This window comes from Thermobia domestica, chromosome 2, assembly GCF_964235325.1.
Source record: "Thermobia domestica chromosome 2, izTheDome1.hap1.1, whole genome shotgun sequence".
Classification (NCBI taxonomy): Eukaryota; Metazoa; Arthropoda; class Insecta; order Zygentoma; family Lepismatidae; genus Thermobia; species Thermobia domestica.
The window spans coordinates 280855314-280874152 of NC_137455.1; the positions used below are offsets into that span (position 1 = coordinate 280855314).

General features: G+C 35.6%; 1 protein-coding gene across 2 annotated transcripts in view; it reads left to right on the forward strand.

Moving 5' to 3' along the window:
* Positions 1–18839, forward strand: part of LOC145678525 (uncharacterized) — a 102707-nt gene that overhangs the window by 66741 nt on the left and 17127 nt on the right. For both annotated transcript variants that reach the window (XM_081748771.1, XM_081748772.1), the window contains exons 10-11: positions 2744–3081; positions 17588–17883. In XM_081748771.1, the coding sequence (XP_081604897.1) occupies positions 2744–3081; positions 17588–17883 (634 nt within the window). The remainder of the gene's footprint in view (positions 1–2743; positions 3082–17587; positions 17884–18839) is intronic.

Here is an 18839-nt window from a genome sequence, read left to right on the forward strand (position 1 = left end):
GATAGTATAGAATCATGGTATGTACCTTTGTAAGTCTGGGAGTATATCTCATTCTCTTTTATGGGTACATTAACTCACCCCTCTAAAATTTTGGGAGGTGTATATTGGCCTACCCTTAAATTTGGGAATTGTCGAAACGCCAAATTTGGTAAATGTTGTCTAGGACTTGAATATATATTTTTTGTAAATTTGGTTGGTCCATATTGTCCCCTTTTATGAGTGAAATAAATGTCAAAAATATAAATTCGTAAGGGTTTTGACCAAATGCGGCCTCTTTAATGAAGGTTTATCACGTTATATGGTGATATAGTTGACAGGGCCCTATTGTCTTTCATAGAACATTGATATATTAACACAGTCTTCTAAAATTTTGGAAGGGGGTACATGGCCCACCCTTAAATTAGGAAATTGCCAAGAAATAAATTTGGTAAATGTTCTCTAGGACTCGAATATATATTTCTGTAAGTTTTGTTTGTCCTATTTGTTTCCTTACATGGGTACAGAATTGTCAAAAATATATTGTTAAAAGTAACACTTTTTATTTGATGGGAAAATTGGATTAGCGTGAGGCGAGAATTTTGAACGTTGTGCTTAGTATTCACTAAGATTGTAACGTATCACCATATGGATGAATACAGGGCCCCATTGTCTTTCATTCGACATAAGTAACTCGAAATACACTTCGTAAATTTCAGGGGTAGTATATTTGGCCCTCCATTAAATTTTGAAATTGTCAAAAAATAAAGATTCGCAAGTGTTCTCTAGGACTTGGGTATGTACTTTTTATAAATTTGGACGGTTTAACTTATGTTCTTACATGAGTAAAAAGTTGCCAGAATACAAATTTGAGAATGTTCCCCTAATGTATCATCGTAACACTTTGAAACTTAGGGAGAACTCCCAGTCTAAGATAATTGGTGCAATCGGATTGGTTGATCTATACCTGTGATTCACAATGTCACACTTTGAATCTTAAGGATTGTAGTCTATGATGATTCGCGAAAATTTTTCTTTGGTATAATTTGATTGGTTGATTACTGACCTTGATTAACTTTAAATTTTGAAATAGACATCAATATTAGGGTATGAAACCTGGTAAGCAATTAGCACTGCCATCATCAGTGACGTCTGGTAGACAATACGTGAAAATGAACGGCACGAATTAATGAAATAACTCAATATTAAGATGAAACTGTTACTAAAATACACACTAATCAAGCGTTTCACTATGAAGTTAGCAAGATGACAGTATACAGCATGATTAATGAAATATAGTTCAAATTATGATTAACAGTTGAACTTTAATTTTTATTTAACTGTAATATTGTCCAAAAAGAATATATCAATTGTTAGATCACATCGAGCTGAACAAAATGGTTTACTTGAGGAAAAATTCTCGTGTGTAGTTTCTGAGAGAATTGTGGAAAAACAAATCCTGATAACAAATGACAGATGTCTCAATCTTTGAATCACGGTAATCCTAATAATAAAAGGGTTATGCTAATAGAAGTCGTTATTTGCACTATTGGTTGCCCGTATTACGAAGTCTTTAAATAATTGTATAAATATGGTATTCGATTGGGGGGGGGGCGTGGTGACTCAGTAGTAGAGCTTTCACCTCGTGCGTGGGGTCCTTGGTTCGATCCTAACTCGCCCTAGTGGGCTTTGTGGTGGACAAACCGTTGGTTTTCTCGGGGTTCTCCAGTTTTCTCCCATTATTCATTCCACCATTTCATGCATTTTGTATAACCGTCTCCTTTAGCTCACTCGGCATAATCGTGGGACGTAAAACTGAAAGATTTTATTTTCACTTCGAGGGTGGAGTGGTTGGTGGGCAAACTATAATAAAAATAAGTTAAATATAAACAATTAGAGCCTTTAGTTAAACATGATTTTAACCTATAGTGTGCACCAGGACTGAAGGCTCGGACGGAACAACTAGTTTTTGTGCTGCTGGTAGAGATTATTTATGTGCTGTATATGAAAACTATACACTGTTAAGTAGCTGTATGTGTCAGTTGTTTGTCTTTAATAGTGACGCACATGTAATCGTAAGCAAACCTGATAGATTTATTCATACATGCACATTACGTTTCGCTACCGTATATACTTAAATCGAAGACGCAACCCCATGTCTAAACTTAAAAAAATGTGCCAATTTCTTGTATTAATTTCTAAGACGCATCCTGGATATTGAATGAAGTAGCTCAGAATTTGACAGTGCAAATTAAAAACCTACAGGTTTACTTGTTTAAATTTAACATTTCAATGTCAGGATTAAACAGAGAACAAAGATACTGTCTTACAAGTGTGACGTCAGTCAGTGACGTCACAGGCATGACCACACAGGCATGCTGTATGCGTTCTGGGAACACACTTTAGTCAATCCCATTGCCGGAACGGTTTTGTGTGCGATTCCAAGACGCAGCCCCCCCCCCCCCCATTTTATACATGAAAATTTGGCAGAAAAAGTGTTGAGTTGAGTTCATTTTGAGTTTAACGTCCCTTTTCAGCAGCGAGGCTATATGAGACGCGGACCTACTGATTAACGTGGAATCCGAACCACATAAGCTCCCGCCGGGAATCGAACCCGGGTCTCCCGCGCCAAAGGCGCCAGAAAAAGTGTGTCTTAGATTCGAATATATACGTTTTTTTTTAACTTCTTTCCCGTTTTTATTTATTTATTTTTAACATTGATATTGTATCGTAGTTTAATACTAATGAAGCTTATCTTCATGCATAGGTGGAGTCAGAGAAATTATTGAAGCAGCTAAAGAAAGAAAGTAGTAAGAATAATGTGAATCAGCTTACCAAACTTCAGGGTCAGAATGCAAGTTTGGAAGAACAGCTGGCTGTGCAAAAGAAAGAGAATGAAAGATTAACGGAAGAGATTAAAGGTATCAGAAAGGAGAATGACGAATTGCGAAAGCAAGTAAATGAGTTAATGGAGAAGCGTGAGAAGGTTCAAGAGGAAACTTCAGAAGCGTTTAGTGAACAATTTATGGCCTTCCATAATGAAGTTGTGGCTAAAATTAGAGCAGAGAAGAACGAAGAATTGGAAAAGAAAATAAAAGATCTCAGGTGAGATTAAGGATAAATTAGAACAAAAATTAAAATAAAAGAATTTAATGCCTATTTTAATTACCTTGTAAAAATACAAACAAATTTTTCTGACATTTTTGATCATTAAAGAATACATAAATGTGTTCTTATAAAATGTAAGCACTCCACAATTTTACCCCTCAACTCTTGAGAGGATTTAATTATTATTTTTTAAATAATTATCACTACATGAGTGATGTTTAATTTCGTGATGTTTTAATTTCTCAATGTACAAAGCTTAATCTTCATCCCATATACTTCAGAGTAGATTCTTCGAAACACTGAATTGCGTGACTTCTTGACTATACTATGTTTTTGACTTAAATATGTCCACATTTGAATTCTTCCTCCTAACCATAAAACTTGTGTATTTATAGATACTTTCTAATCGCTAAAGAAGGTCTAGACGCGTTTTATCAAGTCTAAAAATGTAAGTAAATTATTGCGATTTCCCACAGGTCGACGTTTCGTCTAAAATATACAATTGACGTGTAGAAAACAGTCTTCAAGCAAAAAATATATATACATATAATATATATATATATATATATATATATATATATATATATATATATATATATATATATATATATATATATATATATATATACAGGGTTTTCATAAAGTCTGGATGGATTTAATTTGCTTATAATTTTCATAAAAATGCTCATAATGAAATCAAATAAAGTGCAAACGGTAGCGGAAGGATTAAATTTTTAGTTGGCAACACTGTTAGATAAGTGGTAACTCTGAACACGTTGAGAGAGGGAGAGGGAGGGCAAGGGTCAGTTTCTTACCAAATTCCATTCATTGTTGTTTCAATGTTGACTGTTAAAAGTTAAGTTGTAAGCTTTATTGGTGTGTGTGTCTTTTAAAGAAATAAATAAATGAAAAACTCCTCTGAGAAGACTATTTTTTTTTTACCGTATCAAAGATGGCGTCGGTGAAAGAGAAAGCGCAATGTGTTCTGTGGTACGCAGAGCTAAAATCACCAATTCTGGTGTGTCGAAAGTTCACCAAAGAGTTCAAAAAGCCGGCACCGACTGAGAGTGCAATCCGAAAGTGGCATGCTAAGTTCTTGGAGACAGGAAGCGTCCTGGACCGTCCTCGAAGTGGGAGGCCGCCAACATCGCCTGCAACAGTGATCAGGGTAAGGTAAAGCATCATCAACAGCCCACATAATGTGTGGACGTAAATGGCGCCCAGTTGGAGGTGTGGCGGTGAATGAACTGAGCTGGTGCAGATTACAGGTAAAAATTTAATCCTTCCGCTACCGTTTGCACTTTATTTGATTTCAATATGAGCATTTTTATGAAAATTATAAGCGAATTAAATCCGTCCAGACTTTATGAAAACCCTGTATATATATATATATATATATATATATACAGGGTTTATATATGTATGGTAAGCTGTATGGTATGATTCTATGTCACAAGCCAACCAAATATGCGTCAATTAAGTCTCATGGTCAGAGGTCACAGTCAGATCAAGGTCACAGGTCACCTTGAGAACCCATTTGACGTGATGAGGTACAAACATCGCGTTGTTTTCAGTGTATTCAAGTGGGTTCTCAAGATGACCTGTGACCTTGATCTGACCGTGACCTTTGACCTTGACACTTGATTAACGCATATTTGGTCGGCTTGCGATATAGAATCATACCATACAGCTTTCTCTTTGTTATCACTTCGATTTACGTTTTTTCAGGCTCTTTCAGAATTTAACATTGGAATCCCATAAGGAAAAAATCGAAATTTGACCTTTGACCCTATATCTCTTCAATCTTCAGTACAAATGACATGCTTCTATGGCGAAACAAAACTTCTGTCCTTCGTCTAAAGTTACACCAAATTCCACGGCTTTACCTCATACCACTTTTGCACAGTGAACAAATAAGATTGACACACGAATTAATCAATACTCTGTATATATATATATATATATATATATATATATATATATATATATATTAGGGTGGTCCTTATTTATATGGGGAAAAATAAATTTAGGAATTTCCTTGCACAAGCCCCCTAAAATGGTTTCATATGGGACTAAATTAAGCCATGAGAAAATTAGATCAATTGCATAACTTTAAATGGTGCCTCAAGCGACCTAAAGCTTTGAATCCGATTACAATACATAGTATATGGGGAAAATCTGGAAGAAACATTTGTAATTTAGAAACGGCTTAAGGAAATGGGAAGATATCTTGGATAATGGAACTAGAAAAAGAGACCAATCTAATCTTGTATAGCATTATCGGGGCGGCCATCTTGAAGTCCGTCATCTTGAATTCAGGTAAAAACTTTTAGATAGGAAGAGGGTCATGTGACATATCGTTTTGGGTGTACCATTTCACCAGAAGCACAAATCTGGCACTATTTTCAAGTTACCTATAATCATGTAAGAGTTACTACGTGTTAAAAACGGAATGCTTGGATGTAAGGTGATTTTATTTTAGTTATGGACAACAGATTTGTAAGAACTTTGGAAGTTTTTTACATAAACTGAAACCAATTGCTAGAGAAAGCTAAATCTTTGCTTCGCTATGAACTACAAATAAGTTTCCATCAAGATGATTCATAGTCCATTATGAGAAAAGAGGAAAAATATAACTTGGAAGAAATTGAAATATCCCTTATTTGTGTAGTAGCTTTATGGTAAGTTTTCAATCTTATTTGCTACATAGTTCACTTTTGACACATCTAAGAAAAGATTGTCTGTGCGCCTTCACTATCTGCAAAAGAAACTGCTTCTGCTTCTCATTTTTCGTAAGAACGTTGTTGTAATCTTCTGTTAGTTTCATTCCCCTTTCTGCTTCATCGTTTGTTACGCGAATGAATTTAACTGTTGTCTTTCCTTGAGGATAGTCACCATAATTTAACCATGAAATCGGATCACACTCAAGAAACCCTTTGGGTATTTTAAATCTCTCGAGGAAAGTTTGTGTGTTTGTTGTAACAAAACCACTGATTTCTCTTTTCACAAGAATTTTTATCGTATCACCTCTTGCGTCAAGCCTCTTTGCTGTTTCACAGTTTCCCATTACAATTTTAATTCTTTCATTTTTTTTTTTTTTTTTTGTTTTTCCATAATGCTAACTTCATTAAAAAACAACAACAACAACAACAACAACGCTAAGTGTTCCTCCGCTAAGTACCAGAGATGGCGAGAAAATTTAGAAAGAGCCACTTCAGATAATTCACGATCTATTTGTCTATAACTGTATAAACTTTTCAAAAATTGCAGGTCTTGTAATGGTGAATGGGATGCTTGATCACATTTAAAGCAAGCTTGAACATATAGTCGTATCAGGAAAATGCATACTCTCCAAAGATCCGTTTCTATTTGCTTCGTTAAACGAAACTGTTGGCGAAGGATACATATTTTTAAACAGTAGATTGCTTTTCCCTTCCACCTTGCATGATGAATTGCTCCAGGCAAACGAAAGAAAACTCCTCGAGGAGGTATGACACCCAAGAAGATGATGACCAGTCCTAAAAATTCCCTGTAATCTTCTCTGCGGTGTCCTGCGTCTACAAGTTTGATAGCAAAATGTAACGCTTCATTTCTTACATCGGAAATATTACATCATCATCAATTCCTGGAATAAAGTTAGTGTAATCTATTTTAGACCACTCGTTCTGAAAACACTTAAATAGGGGAACGTCCGGTTCAGCTGCAAACCAAACACAACACTTATCAAATGCACATTTTAAAACCAATTCATAAATGTGGTGTGTACAAGGAAGGTATAGAAGATTTTTTTTGGAGCTTCTGCTCTAGCAGAATGCAAGCACCGTTGACGTGACTCATATTGCAGGGAGTAGTGTCACAATAAACTGCTTGCACGAACTTTACCAAGTTTCATTCTTCAAGTGAATGAACTATATTAGAAGCAACATGTTCTCCTCTTGATGATGACAAAATGAGAACACCAATTAGCCTCTCATGATCATCCTGTAATAATTATTGATAACCTGTGGACAGTCTCTCTGCCAGTCAAATTCGGTAGTATTTCCGTCCCAACGCACTACTAACGCACTTGATGCACTCTGAAATTGTTTTTTTGTGGTCCTGTGCAACTTCGCTATGGATTTTCTCTCGGCATTAGTGAATGGAAGACCTATTTATTACTAGTTCCTATACATCATGGCCTAATGCTTCTGCTGTCACTATCAGATCTATCAGTGACCCTGTATCGATCAAGAGCAGCAACCAGTCTTGAAGTAATAAAATTAGTTTCCCCTTTTACATCTCTTAGAGTGTCCGGGCACACACGCGTCCACTTTACATTTTCTCTAACATTCTCAGCTGGGTTTTCCTCTTCATTACTTGAACTGCTTACCTCCATGTCTTTTGGTGTATAAAGTTCAAACAAATCATTTTCAGAAATGAATTTTCTTTTGCGTTCCTCTTTCTTTTGAAGCCGTGCATATCCGTTTTGTTCTTTTCGCGCCAAACTCATGTCTTTACCAAGTATGTAATCAGGGCGTGCCTTCTGTCTTTGAGACAAAAGAAACTATCTTTCTTGATTTCAATAATACCTAGAGCATTAGCGTGTGTGCTATATCAAATAAATCAGGCAAAATGTTTGAGAAGGTTTCTTTTTGCCCTTGCACTTCACTCGACCTTTTATTGTTCTTCTGTAATGCTCACCATTTCTCATACAAAACAATCAGCTTGTCAACACTGTGTTGGGAATCCTCGCCTTTTACCAAAATACCTCAGTTTCTTTAACAGCTAATCATGCACTTTCCCTCACTGTCAGATTTACCGTTCTCAAGTTGTAGAAAAAGACATTTAACACTTGCTTGTTTGATGGTAATTTACTTCCTCGAATCTGTTCATTGGTACTACCAATTAAATAAATTCCTTTTGGACACATGGTTGTATCGGCAGTTTGCATTTTTCCATTAAAACTCGCTAGAAAAGTGAAATATTCAACTGTTAACCCTGGCATTTGAACTAAAATAAGCTTTTTTTAAACAAGACTCATTCCCATCCGAGGATGGGTGGGCCATAGAAGGCAATACCTTCTCTGTGGCCAGAGTTTAACTCTTTCCTCTGTAGCTTACAAATGCTCAAATACATATAAAATATTTTGGTGAGCTTCAATTTAATATTAAAAATCGAATGTCACGCAGCAAAAATACTACAAGCAAACAAAACTTTTTGCCTACAAAATTATAATTAAAATATTTTCTATATTTATGCATTTACACTTTAAACAACTAAAAATAACTTACAAAGTATAAACACAGTATTTGCTACTGCCATATATTGATCAACTAAGAAACCAAATTAACTAGAAAGTAATTACATTGTATTGAATATGACAGAAATATATATGCTAGTCCAATAATTAAATGCATGAATACAATTATCATCGTTACGGTATTTACTAAGGTTAATATATGATTGAATAATAGTGCCAGAAGCACAAATCTGGCACTATTTGAAAGATACTTTTAGTAGTGTAAGAATTATTACCTTCACAGGTAATAATTCTTACACGACTAAAGCTGTCTTTAAAATAGTGCCAGATTTGTGCTTCTGGTGAAACGCTACCTCAAAATTATATGTCACATGACCCTCTTCCTATTTCAAGATTTTGACCTGAATCCAAGATAGCAAACTTCAAGATGGCCTCCATGCCAATACCATACAAAATTAGGTGTGTCTCTTCCTCTAGTCCCATTATCTAGAGTATCTTCGCGTTCCCTTAAGGCGTTTCTAAATTACAAGAGTTTATTCCAGATTTTTCCCACATGCTATGTATTGTAATCGGATTCAAAACTTTAGGTCGCTTGAGGCACCATTTAATATTATTCGATGGAGCTAATTTTTCTCCTGGCTTAATTTAGTTCCACATGGAACCATTTGAGTGGGCTCGTCCAAAGAAATTCGGAAATCAAAAATTAAGGACCACCCTAATATATATATAAATTTCTAAGACTAGCGTATTGTGTTCGTTAGTGTTTGTCCAAGCCTGTAAAGGGCATTCGATAATCAAAATGGGAAAGGAAAGGGGAAAGTTCGATACAGTGTTTTTGTAATGAGTAAGCAACTTACGTATAGTAATTTTTTCCAGTTTGAGTTCTAATCCTGTCTGCGGTTTTTGGTTTTTATTTATTTATTTATTTATTTATTTTTTTTTTTTTGTTTGTTTTATGGCTAACATAATGTATAGGAATGTTAGAAAATTACAAAATTATGTCACGAGTACATAATACAATTAATTTGAACGTATATTACCTAAAACCAAATCATACCACTCCTGATTCCTTTATGTATTCTGTAAATAGAAAGCAATATATAGCTGTAAATATATGGCCACAGTCAGTGTAATGACGACAATATGCAATAATTTTCAACTACGCTTTTCTTAATAAGTAACAAGCTACATTATGGCGTTAAGGAAACTGAAGGTTAATCACCTTAGAAAAGAAGCTTTCCACTGGGTATGAGTCTATCTAATTTGGATTATTACCCACTCTCTAAGATCTCGTATCCTCCTAACTTTCTACCCAGAGGTCTCCTCCAACCTGGCTTCCAGACTAAATTTCTGTGTATCCTCCTTGTGTTCGCAACGTGTTCCACCTATCTTAGACTTTTAGTTGTGTTATTCGTTTGACACTTTGTGACCTGAGATGATATGAAGTTCTGCATTGTGTAGGCTAAATTCATCGTTTTCGTTTTTTCCTCTTATCCTGCTTTGAACGACAAAAGTTGTTCTGACCATTTTAAGAAACTACTGTTATGTGCAGTAGGTATGATCTGTATAAATGACTGTTCAGTATATATTGTTACATGAGATATTCTCGACTACTGTACTACTCGCTAGGCTGTTCTGCGTTAATATTCACTTTTCACTCTTTGGTAGCTAAGAAAGTTTCATTTATATCCTCAAAATCTAAAGCCAATATTGGTTCATGCCGATAGAAAGAACAGCCAGATTTGTAAGTTTTTAGATCATCATGATTTTACTTAAGGACCTTTCACATGATGCGATTGCTATAGGTAGTGTAATTAAAATTTGAGTTGAGTTGAATTTCAGTTTAGCGTCCCTTTCAGCAGCGAGGCTATGTGAGACGTGGACCTACTGATTAACGTGGAATCCGAACCACATGAGCTCCCGCCGGGAATCGAACCCGGGTCTCCCGCGCCAAAGGCGCGTACGCTAACCGCTTAGCCACGGAGGAGCTCTAATTAAAATTTGAAATGCAGGTATCAAACTCTTATAGGTTTCAGACCCCACGAAAGATCCTGTATGTATTTAAGGATGTTGTGTGGGGAAAAGTCCAGTTGTTCGTTAGCTTCTTGTGCGCATCTTAGGGAATGAATGATGTCTTTATAATCCTGGCGTAATTCCACACCGTTGAGATCATTGGGATACAAGAACGCCAAATAAGAACAAATGCTTCCAACCTTTCTTCACTTTCATTTGATTGCTGTTGGACGAAGTCGATAGCGGAATAGAGGAATCCAAATTGTATCATTTAGGTCTTCCATCTGAGAAAAGCATTCATACATTTGTTGTCTCATTTCATCTATGATTTAATTGATAGAGCGCATCATTTTGATATGTACAGTCATAGGTTCATCCCCTGCTTCTTCTCCTGGCATGCATTTTATACAGCATGCTCCCAATGTCACGTTTCACTCTCTGTACTTTTCTTGTATTGCATGTATGACATGCTCAGTCAGGATGAATCACGAAGTATCATTGTAGTCAATATGCTCTCCAACTGAATAAGAAAGTGATGGGAGGTCATATCTTTAGATTGCAGATATTTTTGGTTCCGATCAATATGTTGGAGAACTTCAAATCAGAAGTAACACCACGCATTGAAGTGAAATGATGAGGTGTTTGAAGGAAGAAGATCTGCATCTTCTCGGGTACCAAATGTTTCAGTCAAAGTTGCGCAGTGCTTCGAGTGCATCAATAACTCGATCCAGTTAATTAGAAAGTACTTTCACAGCTTATTCTTTTGAACTCCATCGAGTATCACCTCACGTTTCAGATCAATCCGTAATGTATTTTTAAAGAACACACCACCGATGAGTAGATTTAGAGAACACAAACCAATGTTCTTTTTTTTTTTTTTTCTTTCTTCAAGAAATGTGATTACTAAAATGTTAACGTGTGCAGCGTATAGGCCAACATCTTGACCACGCCAAAATAGCATAATCATTAGTCCTTTAATTGTGGATTCAAGGAATGATCTTTGCAGGGAACCAACATGAGAGGATTTGTATTCCATTTCAAAGTTTGAACTCCAGAATATGACCAGCCATTGAAGTCTAGTGACACGCATGACCTCTGCTATCGTGAATATCAATCTCTGCTATCTGAAGTTTGTTCCATGTTAGCACAAATGCCATCAACAGTCTTCCTCCAATAACAATATCAATAAATTATTCCCAAATTTGAAATGAGTTTCTTTGTATCAGCAGAAACTGGATGATTTGCTACATCTGGTCACATGAGAGCAAACAGGAGTTTAATCAAATGTAACACTGAAATATTTCGCACTTTTCATAGCTTCAAGTATGTGCTGGCGAACCTTTTCGCCAAGATTATTCAGTTCATTTGAATGTCATAAGAAAAATAAATCAATGGTTTTTGTCCTGCTTTCTTCGTGGATATTGAATCCATATGTGCTTTCATGATCGGATCAAATTTCATCAGAAACTGTATTAGAACAAAGAAGTTTCCAGGATCAGGGTTTGCAGTTAGAGACACTCTGTGCCTGCGAACAGAAAAGTTTATTCTGTAAGTAATTGAATCAGTGAGATGATACATTCCAAAACATCTCTCCAGTTTTTTGCCAGAATTTTGTTTGTCTTTGCAGACTGTCATTGATCAGTTCACGATTTCTTTAAGCAACTTTCTAGGTTTTCTTATTTCCAGGAAGCTGACCGATGACTAGAACTGCTATCATGGTTCTAAACTTACATATTTAACCCTCTTCAGTTTGAGAAACCATCAGCGCTATAAAAACTGCTCCTTTTCATTCTCTTATCAGGGAAGACGACGCAACAGAAATAAGAGTATGCTTACTTTTATGGATAGTAGTACAGTCAAGTTCTGAACAGTTTGTCGATTTTGCTGTTTTCTTTCAAACTAGTCTTTCGAAAGGGAACGTCCTGAACTATCTTTTTTAAAAAAATGGTCGTTATTCTGCAGTTCGCTTGGACCGATCTCAACCATTAGTTGGTGAAATGTATCAGAGATCAAAAACTTCCAGCATGCATTACAATGAAGCGCAACATTAGGACTGAGGTGGTTCCCTCTAGCTTTTCTTCATTTTTTATAAATCGATGGCGTAATTTCCAGCAGTTGTAGACAATCCCATTTTCATTGCTGATAGTTATATTTGTTAGTGTTCCCTTTCATAATCTGAAACATCATTGTCACACTCACTAACTCTGATAAGACTTTTGTCATCATATGATGAACTCATCATAGACGAAGGCTCATCCTTGACCTCCTTTCTGAATCCAGAGGTACCGGAAGGAACTTCCAACTGGCCGAAGCATATTTCATAAGTGTTCTCTGTCGTATGTCGTATTGTCTCAAAGTTACTATCAACGTAACTGCATTCTGCATTAGATGTACTTTTCAGATATTCTTCCATAAACTTTTTGGAAGCTCCTAAAGTTTTTTCTGTCTTTTTTTTTTTTCTCTGGGATATTGCCGCTTTATCTTGAGTGATCAAAGAATGATCCTCGTTCATATTAAGCAAATACTAAAATGCTACTTAACAGTAAGTTCCCAGGATGCTTTCTTTCTTTTCCATTTCCCGGGTAGGATGATAGCCGAATGACGTCGTCCATCATACGTGACGGGCTTAAGCATTAAATACCAGTAACGCCCAGAAATATAATTCCTAACCTAATATGTTTCCTATCTACTCGAAACATAAATCACATGAGTTAGGAGGCGTATATGAAAATAAAGCGCATATATGAAAATAAATCGAATATATAGAAGTGGAAATTTAAAAAGAAGTATTAAGGAAGCTTTTAGAAAAATACTTAGCGTTTTTGAAGTAGTCGAAACAATAAACGTCAAAAAGCACTACAATAGTACAGTATTTGACAAACTGCAGCAAAAGCATGGAGGTCAGAAAATTCTGAATATAGTGCAAGTGAATTAACTTGTTGAAAGGCACTTTTGTTTGCTGCAGATTTCCTTCCCGCTCTGTTTGATACAAATAAAATTGAAAATACCGTCCGAACTCATTCCAATTTACAATATTGACGATGTGTACACGTTAACTGCAAGTAGCAAATTAAATAATAAATACTATATATTAATAACTGTATAAAACTTGTCCACTAAATGTATGCCTCTCTGTTGTATGTATACACTAGAATATTATTGCACAAGCGAAACATATCCAAGATCTAAACAGCGAATCAGGGAATAGACACGTAGAGCCTTAGTTGCGACAGGAAATCAAGATTGTTTGGATCCACTATGGGTGACTCGCTTTGTAAACCAGCGCTCTCGCTGTAAATTATGCATTGCCATAGTTATTGAAACTGGAGAGTTTTCCTTCCAGCAAGTACAGCGAAGCTCACAAATAAGTCCTGAGACAAGCTTAATTAATGCATCACTTACCACCGTTGAAATTCTCCTCCATTGACTTAACAAACAATTGATCATTTGTGTCAGCCACTGGCGCGGCCAGGAACTGGGACACCAATGTCTTTCTGCCACCTATATGCTGCCACTGATTTTGATTACATAGGTGTCTGGCAGTTTACGAATATATTGTAGAAAGCGAAATTATGTTATGCTATTGAGTCTTACTGATATCATATGGTTTCGTTTCTAATAGTACGAAGATAGCTTTTACAAGTAACAGAATGTTTAGTCGATGAACTATAATGAAATTTATATATGCAATATGCAGCTGTTATGAAAAAAAGTATCACCGGCGGTGTGAAGCTAGATGTGAAAGCTTTATCGCTGGAGTATACTTACTTTTTACTTTCATTGCTCTTATGAGAAATTATTGACTTGGTAAACTCCTAGGCCAGACATTTTATAGTATTAAAGAGCCGTTCTGCTTTCGAAATGCTAACTATATTTTTGTGTTTATATATTTATATTGGTCTACCACTGATTTATCGAACTTGACGTTACATCCGAAACACATGCACTCCGACCGAAATCGAACCAGAACTTCACAAGAAAGGCGAGTACTGTACTATTTAAATAATTTTGGAAAAAGTCAGTTCAATATCTTTGAAATTAATAAATCTTGAAGCTGCTTTTGCCGTTAGCCGGCTTGTAATTAATTCGTTAAAAATTAATTATTAAATTAATAAATTAATCTTTTAATCAATTAATCAATTAATTTTTGATATCTTTTAATTGAATCAGTTAGTTTCCAGGAGTTAATTTTGAATTGATAATTGTTAAAAAAAATTCGAAACGATAAAAAAAATATAAAGAATTTCGAAACTGGTTCCACAACAGCAATTGCAATAGTGGCTAACAAGCGAGTGGATGCGAAACAAAAGGAAACTTTATGCAGTGGACATTTGGAGTCGAGAATTACTAAGAAAACACTTCGCACTGCGATGCATAAAAACGTAAGTCCTCAATGGACTCAAAAACACAGACGCTGACTGGAAACACACTACATAGTCTGATGAGTTGGGTTTTTGTCTGTATTTGAATGATGCAAGGCATCCAATGAAACGAAAGTTGAATAAAAGATTTAGTATTGAATGGTTTAGTTCAAGTTGGGGGAGACTCTTTGGCGCTATGAAATTGTTTACCGTAGGTTCGATTGATTTAAATCACATTTATTTAAGTCGAACGATTTTTTTAAAGGTTCATGATTCAAATCAAATTTATTTTGCTTAAAACAGAAATAAAATGTAATATTTTTGTCTATTCTGGGACAGTAGTCGAATGTAAGTCTGAAAGTTGCATCTCAAACCCGGGCAGGATCGTAATAGGTTTAAACAAAGTATATCGGTTTCAGATTACGGTTAATGGGCCAAGAATTTTGACAATGTACTGATTAAATCATGTCATATTGTATAGGAGAAAGCTTGATTCCATTTAACATTCAATACTCACAATTCTTAGTTCAGAATTGTACCCGTAGCTCAACACTTACGTACATATAACAAACTGAACCATTTGAAATGAATCTTTGAACATGGTTAGTACCTACTTTAAACTGGGTTTCTATCATGTCAATTTGATTAAAATGCGTATCCTAAGGGGGAGGGGTCAACATTTCTGCCAAAAATAGTGTGTTTCAGAAGTCTCTCAAGTTAGGAAAATGAAACTTAATCCTCGTTAAACGTAATTGGACAGTTTCCCAGCATTTTCAAAAATTCCGCTTCTAAGGCAGAAAGGAGGAAATTTTCATCACTTTCCCCTCCATAGTCAAATTAACGTTGCCTGTTTCATCAGCACAGGTGAAAACTGCTGAACCGTTTAAATGCATTTTTGAACATCCAGTGGGATCGAACAAACTTTTATCGTATCGCTTTCATTAAAATGCGTATCCTAAAGGGGGCGGAAGAAGGGGTTGAAAACGTATTCCAAAAGTATAGTATCTCACGAGCCTCAAAAGATGAAAACTCGTACATAACCTCCTTATAATTTAGTGATCACGTGATACAGGGTTTTAGAAAATTCCACTTCCACGGGAGGGGGAGACAATTTTATGTTATTCTCAAGACCTCCACATTTTCTGTCCTTTCGACACGGGTAAACAGTTTGAAATTAATTTTTGAGCAAAGTTAGCTCTTAACTCGAACCATTTTTTCTCTTTCTTTCACAAAAATGCTTATCCTAAGAGGGGAGGATTTAGAGCCGAACTATTTCTAAGCATTCTGGCACTATTGCGAGAGTCTGTTCAATCACAGGCCGGTCATACATAAGTATAAGACTGGTCCAAGAGGATAGGGTAATCACCCAGCCCACAGTGAGCAAACGCGAGTGTTATTTGACGTCGACACGCTTCCTGTTCTTGTACACGCTGCATTAGCTGAGTGTTGCATAAACCGCGTCCTCAGAATACTACCCCATTTACCAACCCAAGAGCGCTGCTAAGCTCACACATGTGCAGTCATTCTATAATTGTAGTCGTTCGTACATCATATCTTGTACAAATCCAGTTAGGACTCATTCCGGTTATTTTCTCTTAGTGGTGCAACTTTCACAAACCGCAGTATACAAAAAGACGTCTAAGATGGGTGAATCACGTTGCGAGTATGGGAAACGTGAGAAATACACTCGAGATGCATAGAATTCTAGTTTGGAAGCCTATTGAAAGTATACCTTTGAGTGACCAAGAAGTTAGGATGATAATTTAAAGCAAGACCTTAAAATCCAAATTGGGTAATAATCCAAATTAGGCAGGCTCGTCAGGAAACAATACCCAATGAAAAGGTTTTGTTTCTGAAGCGATGAATCTTCAGGTTCTTTAACACTGAAGTTATCTCGTTACTTAAGAAAAGCGAATGTAACAGTAATCACCTAGTATTATTGCATGTTGTGGCCGTTATACTGACTGTGACATTTTCTCCTATATTGCTTTCCATTCACAGAATATGTGTATATTAGACAAAATGAGAAGGGATATGATTTAGTTTAGGTAATATGCCCTGATTAACTATATTAAGTACCTTTGACATATTTTACCATTTTCTTACATTTGCACACACATTGGGTATCCATGAAACAGAGCTTCTTTATTACAAAAAGACGGGATTCGAACACATGAAAAGAAAGTCTTCATATAGATATATATACGAAACGTTATTTAGTACAACTCGAATCTTCTGTTGTGGGCGTTATTTTTGTCTCTCCTTTCCTCTTAGTTTCTTCCATTCTTTTTTCTGTGTTATAGGGCGCTTTGAACAGATTTGGATCAACTGATGTAATAAACCATTTTTTGATTTTGTTTTTTAACCCTCTTGATGGTTGTTCCAAGTATCAGTTGTATTTTTGTGTAGTGAGAACCTACAGACCTATTGAGCCTACCTTCCTTACATATTGTACATAATAAAATGTCGAGAAAATTCATTTTTCTGTTCGCGGACCTGTGGGAATTAGGGAGAATTCAGACTTTCTTTTTTGGACAAACTCAGGAAGGCATCTAAATTTATATGACCAAGAGTGTGTATTCGAAACACAGTACAGACTTTCCGATTGGCCATCTTTTTTATTGTTATTTATGGTTAGCGATTTAATAGGGCAAGTAAACAAAGTATTTAATTTATTGTTTCAGATGAATATTTTGCTGAAATCAAGAATTTAATATGCTACCCAAGCTTTATGTATCAACTTTCAACTTGATTTGAACCATGTTGTAACTATTCACCATATCAATCTCATTAGGCCAATGATACTTTTAATAGAAATTTCAACACTTTCTTTCTTCCATGTTTTCATTAAAATATTATAAGAACATTTCTTTTTCTTTTTTCTCTGCAGTTTTCGACTGGATCATGCCCTTAAAGAATGTGATAGCGTGAAACAATCATATATTGATTTAACAGAAACGAAACAGCAGGTAGAAGCAGCGTTGGTAGCTGCAAAAGAAGAAATTAAAGCTTGTGAAGAGAAGTTGGAGAAGGAGAAAGCTAACTACAAAGTATTGAAAGAAGAGAAAGAGCTGTTCATGAAAAGAAATGCGGAATCTGCTCAGAAGGATAAAACAAAACTCATTAAAGACTACGAAAAAAGACTGAAAGAGGTGTACTCCGCAAAAGCAGCAGAGATTGAACAAGGTACAAATAGTTGTTTTTTCTGTAGTAGTGGAACAGACGTAAAATGTCGTTCGTAGCCAATCTCACGAGGAAATAACCGAAGAGAACTTTTGGTATCAGCTGTTAATAAGTGCTCTTGTTTCATTAGTATATTTCGAGACTAAGTGAAATTATTTTCTGTTTGTAAAATAAATATTTATCGTACTTGTGTAAAGTAAAAATATATTTAGCTGTTAAAACATTACGGGTATTTGCGCGGTTTAGTAATAGTATTAATCTTTGTAAAATTACTTCATGGAAACATATTCACACTTTTTTGAGAGAGAGGTTATTAAAGAATAAAAATAAGTACATACCTAAGTTTTTAATTTTTACAGTTGTGCATGAGATTAGATTTCACATAGATTTCGTACAGTTAAAGAGGTATTACATTATGTATTTAACTACATTCTTAATAGTATAACTTCAAATAGTTAATAACGAATTGAAAAGACGAAAGGAATCTGTTTCCAAGTTGATAAATTTTTCAGTATTACCAAGGTTATAGATAAAACTGGGATTCCAGGTAATTTATATCCATGCAGTACTACTTTCAAAATACACGTACAATTTAAATTAAGATAATAGATATGGAAGAGAGGTTATAAAGATCAGATGTTAGAACTTCTACAAGCTCACATTAGAAGCTCGTTGTATCAACTTGAAAAATCTTGGTTTCTTGAATAAAACAAGCCGAGGTGAACCGAACACAGAATCTCTCGGTATGCAAAGCTGTGGAACCCAGCCTCTGTTGTCGAACCGAGCCTGTCCTTGACCTAGCTTGGTCACCAAATATAGCGATCTTTAGTTCCTAGGTGATGGCTACTCGTCTCCCAAATTTCGTTCAGATCCGACCAGTAGTTACCGAGATTGAAAAAGTCAATCTCAAAAAAACTTTTTTTCTCATCTCTAGTGCTATACGATATGCTAATCAAATA